General features: G+C 38.5%; 1 protein-coding gene across 2 annotated transcripts; it reads right to left on the bottom strand.

Moving 5' to 3' along the window:
• Positions 1–2,883: 2,883 nt before the first annotated feature.
• On the bottom strand, positions 2,884–6,983 carry LOC311024040 (macrophage mannose receptor 1-like). Of its 2 annotated transcripts, XM_084026224.1 has the most exons (7): positions 6,954–6,983; positions 6,665–6,715; positions 5,954–6,310; positions 4,459–4,791; positions 3,705–3,796; positions 3,438–3,549; positions 2,884–3,351 (listed from the first exon to the last, which is right to left on the bottom strand). In XM_084026224.1, exons 2-7 carry the CDS (start codon positions 6,699–6,701, stop codon positions 3,341–3,343), a joined length of 942 nt encoding a protein of 313 aa, XP_083882350.1. In that variant the 5' UTR covers positions 6,702–6,715; positions 6,954–6,983; the 3' UTR covers positions 2,884–3,340. The 2 variants fall into 2 exon arrangements, with proteins under 2 accessions (XP_083882350.1, XP_083882349.1); XM_084026223.1 differs by having other exon boundaries at positions 3,345–3,549.
• Positions 6,984–7,489: the final 506 nt, after the last annotated feature.

Raw genomic sequence — 7,489 nt, 5'->3', positions numbered from 1 at the left:
GCTTCGTTGCCCATGCTTTCCTTCCAAGACTTTGGGTCATCATGCAAACCGATCCATGCCCAGGAATATGAGAAGGAAGGTTGCAGCCGAATTATATCATCCATGCTTTCGAAGGTCGCCAAGTCGGTGTAATTCACTCTGCAGTATTGCTGAGCGTCGGCCCAGGTCAGTTTCCGGTTGACGTAGTGATACGTACGCAGTGGGAGGAGAGAGCTGGAGCTGAGGCTGAAACCTGTGGGTCGTGAGAGAGGTCATGTTTAGTATTTAGTCATATAGGCAGCGCTTTCACACCTGCCTTGTACCACGGTTCGGTTCATTTGCAGCATGAAAACACGTTTTTTTAATGGTCCGGACTTTCTGTTTACTCATGTTTACAATGTTTACTGAGATAAAACATCAAGAGAAGTAGGACCATTTTTTCATAGACTTCTATACAATCAGAGAGGAGTCACCCCCTGGTGGCAAGCAGAGAGAATGACAGTTCAAGGCACTTCAGATTGGCTTCACTTCTCAGCTGCCTAGTGGGTGTTTGTGTGAACTGAAAACCACAACATGTGATTTCATCCATGAAATGATGTAAGTGACTTGACTTTACCAAAGCAGAGAATCAGAGTCAAACTCCCCATTTTCACTGCAAACAAGAAGAAAGTAGGTTAATATTGGACGAAACAACAAACTTTCAAATATCCGTATGAACACTGCAACGTTAACGGGAGAAAGACGGAAAACAGGTAAAATGAAAAATCGCAAGTACACTTGTAAAAAGTTGTATGTAGAGGCGTCCGATATATATGAGATATATTAATGATATACTTTGTATTCCTTGGATCGTTTTCCTATATTTTGTGCTGCCTGCTAATCATGATTTTGGTGATTTAGAATTTTCATATTTAGTTGGGACCTGAAATGAAGTCATTGAAATGTTGCTAAAATGACGTCCGTGTTTCAATAAGTTGTCTAAATAAAGCAAAGTCACATCCTCCCAACAACTTTTTGAACTGAAAATTTGGATTTGGATTCTTTCTAATAAAATACAACTTGAGATCCCAATTATTTTATCAAAATAAACAATGTAAAAGCAACTCTGAGAGCAACTTTGATTTTTAAAACTCACCCTCTACCTGCTCTTAAACAAACAGATAATTATCCCCCGGCAGTCTTTTGTCAAAGTGCAGCAGGAGAAATAAAAGTAAACTCACACGTTTAAAATCCGGCTGTCAGATGTTATTATGTTGAGATATGAGGTCTTTATGGTTCATCCAAAAATACAGGGGAAGACAACATCTCCCCTCCCCTTCACTAATATAGTGCTGGACTACATTTTCCTATGCAAAGCATGACTTTGGTAAAGGTCATCCTTTCATAAGTTGATACGTTGCCGTTTTGGCACACGAGAGCTTTCTAACAGAAATCTCCTTCCGTTCAGGCAACAAAGCTTATTTAATACGTCACACTACCTCCGACGCCGATGTTTCCCGTCACGCTCACGGAGACACCGTTGTGGTGTTACGACACAGAAGTTCAGCATAAATGCTGTGATCTCGGCAAATTGAGTGGTCTTCCTTCTGTGATTATGGCGAGATAATCTGTGTAAAAAAGGACCAGTTCTTCCACACCAAAATCAGTCCTTTATGGTCACATTAAAACAGGAAAAAGGTCTTCGCCAAATTCTTCCTTCCACAAAGTTGATAAAAACAAACAAAACTTGGATACACTTTCATATTATAATAATTAAGCATTCTGTGAGAAAAATGAGAAATTGTGTATTAAGTTTATTAGTCTTTATCGTAGTGTTTATTTTCAGAAGTCAGATTTGACCTCTGGGGTCCAAGGGTGGTCATTCAAGATGACTGCCAATGTACTCAAGTAGAAGTACACATACTTGTGTTTAAAAAGACTCTGGTAAAAGTAAAAGTACTGCCTCAACTTTTTTACTCAAGTAAAAATTACTGGTTCTGAAATGACGTTATAATAATGAGAAATAAAATACTTAATAATTACTCTTGAATGTTGTTTACAGACGGAGAATGAGGAGAAGGAGATTAACAACCAAATCTCTTCGAAGGGACTTCTTATTCAAACCAGTCAAATTCAATGTAAATAGATCTGTAGTGTCTCTGCTGCTGCATTTGCCTTCGTTTGACCCTCCGATGTCGAGGTGTGGTGGTGTGACATCTGAGAAGGTCAAGTAAGTAGTGTGAGAGTATTTGTGTGTGTGTGTGTGTGTGTGTGTGTGTGTGTGTGTGTGTGTGTGTGTGTGTGTGTGTGTGTGTGTGTGTTTGTGAGTGTGTGTGTGTGTGTAATTTTACATCTGATTTTCAACAGATTTTATTGTGTCCAAGTTAATCTCAAGGTTTCAGTCTCAGACAACAAACTCAAATTCACATGAACATGTATTTCACAGGTAATCTCATAGGTTTCATGTTTAATCTCATAGGTTTCACAGGTAATCAGATTTCACAGGTAATCTCATAGGTTTCATGTTTAATCTCATAGGTTTCACAGGTAATCTCATAGGTTTCACAGGAAATCTCATAGGTTTCATGTTTAATCTCATAGGTTTCACAGGTAATCTCGTAGGTTTCACGTGTAATTTCATATTTTTCACAGGTAATCAGATTTCACAGGTAATCTCATAGATTTCAAGTGTAATCTCATAGGGTTTAAATGTAATCTCATAGATTTCATGTGTAATCTTAGGTTTCACGTGTAATATCGTAGGTTTCAAGCGTAATCTCATAGGGTTCACATGTAATCTCATAGGGTTTAAATGTAATCTCATAGGTTTCAAGTATAATCTCATAGGGTTCACATGTAATCTCATAGGTTTCAAGTGTAATCTCATTGGGTTTAAATGTAATCTCATAGGTTTCATGTGTAATCTCATAGGTTTCAAGTGTAATCTCATAGGGTTCACAGGTTACCCTAGGGGTTTCCCATGGGTATTTAGAAGGGCTTCGCATGTTCATCGTCATAAGAATATTCTAAAACCACATATTTCACATGTGCAAAACACATTATGGGACACATAAACACACAAATGGAAAATAATGAATATTTATGAGGTACATACATCGATTCTAAATCACCATTTCACAGTAAATCACACGCGATGCGTCAAACACGAAGCCGTCAAACTGAACTTCATCCAAAAAGGGAAATCAGCAGATCTATTCAGTCTGAAAGCTAGTAAACTACGTGAAGTAAAACATTAACATGATTTCAGTCTTTAACTGAAAAGGACACAAACATGAACGTATTTAATATTTAATATATTTTAGAGTGAGTTACTGAGCTACAGTAAACCTTCTCTGTGGTGGATCTTCCTGCAGTCACAGCGTCAACAAGCATCTGAGTGGAAAGACGGAAGCATTGTTTTGGTATTGGTACTTATTAGGTGTGGGTGTGTGTGTGTGTGGGTGTGTGTGTTTGTGAACCTCTTAAATGTCCCTCCTTTTCCTTTTTGTCCGCTTCTGTCTGCTTCTCTGGTGGTTTCTTCCAGGTCAGTTTGAAGTCAGTCAGACCCTGATTAGCGAAGACTGAATGCAACTACAGAAGGAGAGAGAGATACGCATAAGTACACACACACACACACACACACACACACACACACACACACACACACACACACACACACACACACACACACACACACACACACACACACACACACACACACACACACACACACACACACACACAACCTGTCGCAGCAGGTCCGCACTCAAGGCCGGATCTTCCATGTTCGCGTCGGTTTGGATCTTCATCCTCACCACAATTTTCCTTGATTTTTGAACTGCAAGGGGTCACAAACAGGCAGACAAGTTTCAGACAACAACACTAGAGAACACACCCAGGGCAGGAAGTAACCATATTTGCGACTGTGGTGGAGCGACGTGTGGATCTGGATCCATGTGGATTCTGGTGTGAAGCTGCTAACAAAGTTAGCTTCTATAATTCAAAGTCAACTTTACAGCTAAGTGTTAAAGTCATCTTAGTAGCTAACTAGCATTGGTAGCGACCTATCAATCATGGGGTAAGCCCCGCCCCCTAAAGCATCCCCTGCTTTCTGGTCTGGTGGACTCTAAATGGACCATAATGTACTAAATGAACATCATGCTGGATTGAAGAAGACTTGAAACTAGAGATTGAGACCATAAACTCATGTTTACTGAGATAATACATCAAGAGAGAAGTAGGACCATTTTCTCATAGACTTCTATACAACCAGAGAGGAGTCGCCCCCTGGTGGCCAGCAGAGAGAATGCAGGTTTAAGGCACCTCAGCCTTTTGTCCGTCTGAAAAAATGCAGTGTCGGAGTGCTTGAAGGATACGTGGGTTGTGAAAAATTGGTGCCATTTACTTTGGTGACAGACAATCAGGACACAGCTCGTTAGTGGGTCGTCTCTGGTGTGATGGTGTAATAATACTGAGGAGGAATGTTTGAGTGGTTCATACTTTTTTTGCAGAAGAAAGGGTACGTGGCGTTGCAGGACTCTTGGGTCCAGGTCCCGTTCATCAGCACCACAGCTGCACACCTACCCCCACCGGTCTGGTTGTCAGGTTGTCCTTCTTGCCACTTCTCGAACGTGGCCCTTTCTCCGGATTCCGACCAAAACCAGTGTTCATGCCTGCGGAGGCCGATCCACACTGTTCTATCGTCAATTTTTTTGGCGACGGCATAAGTATCTTGTTCACTCTTGATCATGGCCAGAACCATTCCCTGTTCAATGCAGCGTTTTTTGGCTGATTCCCAAGTCATCTCAACCGTACCACCAGAGTACGACCGGTCTGTTGAGATCAAGACAATGAAGAAGTGGAAAAAAATGTGTTAAACGCAGGTTTAACTATTTACAAATACTTTGTTACTGTATACCGGTACTTAAAGTAGGATTTTCTTTTCAGGTCCCTGTACTTTGAGTATTTATTTATTTTTTTCCTTACATGTTAAAACACATCTGTACCTTCTACTCACATTTAATGCATTTGAGGCGAATTATGGATTATTATTTTTTACTCCGCTCCATTTATCCAATTAGTTATACTATAAATCGGATTATTAAAATATTTTGATTGATGAAATTTCCATTATGTTAACTAGTTGAAATGATCTGCAATTTAAAATGTCACACTATCGGTAAATTAGGCCCATCATTATTTATTTATTCATATATATATATATATATATATATATATATATATATATATATATAAATAAATGTACAAACCTACAGACTGGCATGGTGCTTTTCAGATAGCCTATAGCATGCTAGTTGGCCTAATGATTTTTCAATGCAAATCAAACCAGCTAATAGGCTAACTGAAAAGCACCATGATTTTCTCTAGATTTGTGAGGATTTGGATTTTATTTTAACTCCAAAGGCCTGATTGATTGGGTGACTGGGTGATTTTATCAGAATGCATAGTATCCTGGATCCATACTTAGGCACTCTGTATTTTAATGAAGAACATTTATTTCTTTACCATACATTATTCATTCACAAAGAAAATTGGTGTCCTCCATTTTTTTAATTGAGGCATTAACATCAATTCACAAAATATGATTTTTTATTCCTCTTTAGCATAACTTAGGCATGGGGTGCCTAAACTTATGCATAGCACTATATATATATATATATATATATATATATATATATATATATATATATATATATATAAACTGTATATTGAATAATTTAAGATAAACAACTGTTTTTTTTTAGTTTTTTTTTAATCACAAAATGAAAATTAAGTTAAATACCTTGTGAAAAATGTAGCAGGCCACACGTGTTATTCCAGTATTGCACATCTGCTATATTACTTTTTTAGGATGCACACTGATCATCATGCATGAATAAAGTTCTGTCTTGTCTAAGTATCTGGAGACAAATATTATTTAATTGAATCCTCAGCTGTGAGATAATTGAAGTACCAGGATGTCAAACACACTCACGGTTACGTTGACACAAATACAATCTCTTCCCTGAGCAGGAGATGACCCGCCACTGTGTGCCGTTCTCGATCACTACGCACAGGCCATTCACATCCTGCTCCTCGTTGGATATCCATCTGAAATAGGTGGCCGGCTCCCCGTCGGTCCAGGTCCAGGGCGTCAGCCCCTCGAAGAGGCCGATCCAGGCCTTGTTGTCCATGTGGTTGCTGCTCGTCGTGCTCATCAGGGCGCTCACGTCTCCCACGTTGTGTATTTCGGCCAATCCGTCGTAATTCTCCACGCAGAAGGCTTGTGCATCGTCCCAGGTCTTCTGGTCTTTGATGAAGTAATATTTGTTCTGCAAGGAACCGCAGGAACCTGGAGGCACAATAGAATAGAATAGAATAGAATGCCTTTACTGTCATTGTACAACAAGATCTCTCTCTCTCTCACACACACTCACTCACTCACTCACTCACACACTCACACTCTCTCACACACACACACACACACACACACACACACACACACACACACACACACACACACACACACACACACACACACACACACCTGTATCTGTTTGGATAACATTGTAAGCACCCCAAAAATAATATTATACAATATATTTTCTGCAGTGATTATTTTTTACATAAAAAATAATAAACAAATACCTCTATATTTAACTATGAGATGGTTGTTCTGATGATCACCACTTTAATGACATCTCACCTGTGAGCAGAAGTATCAGGAACACGATCCCGTCCATTCTATTTTAATTAACTGCATGAAAAAACACGTTTAAAGACATTTTACTTTCAGACACATGTTAGTTAAGCAAAAGAAGCAACAAGTTAAACTCCTGCATTAAAAAAATAAAGTGCATACAAACTAAAAGTACATAAGTTTCGAAATATACTTAAACTAAGCTACAGAAAGTATGTGTGAAAGTAGGATTATAATAATGATGCATTATTGTGTGCTGGTAAAGGTACAGCTATATTTTTTCGTATCTACTCACCAGACTTGAACTTCCTCCTCGTCAACCTCGTCTGCGTTTGAATACTACTGTTGTTTGTTTGAGGCTTTTTATACGTTCATGCAAATCACGACAGTTTGATGTACGACCTTTAACTCTGACTGAAACTCCCTCACTGACAAAAACTCAACCTTTTTCCTTCCTCACAATCTGAACAAGAGTTACTCATAGAAATTAAACGTACACTCGTAGATCAAAACATATATTGAAATGCTTATTCAGGATAAAAACCCTGATGTATCATCTCATTTTCGTGTTAATACAACGTACATACACACGCAAACAACAACAAAACAACAAAAAAGAAGGACAAATTATCATTTATGATCATGTGCGTTTGAAAATTATACCTGTACATCTGCAAACCTTAATTATCTCCCTCAAAGTTCTTTAAGATATTAAATGCAACAATAACATCATGAAAAAAATCTCATTTTTTAATCTTGAAAATTGTGTTTAAGAGCCTGAATGGAACTAAAATTTGATTTTAAATTGTCTCTGTCCCCGCGTTTAAAAGG

The sequence above is a fragment of the Eutrigla gurnardus genome (assembly GCF_963514095.1).
Source record: "Eutrigla gurnardus genome assembly, chromosome: 14".
Classification (NCBI taxonomy): domain Eukaryota; kingdom Metazoa; phylum Chordata; class Actinopteri; order Perciformes; family Triglidae; genus Eutrigla; species Eutrigla gurnardus.
The sequence above is the reverse complement of the archived record's forward strand: the minus strand, read 5'-3'. Positions and strand labels throughout refer to the sequence as shown.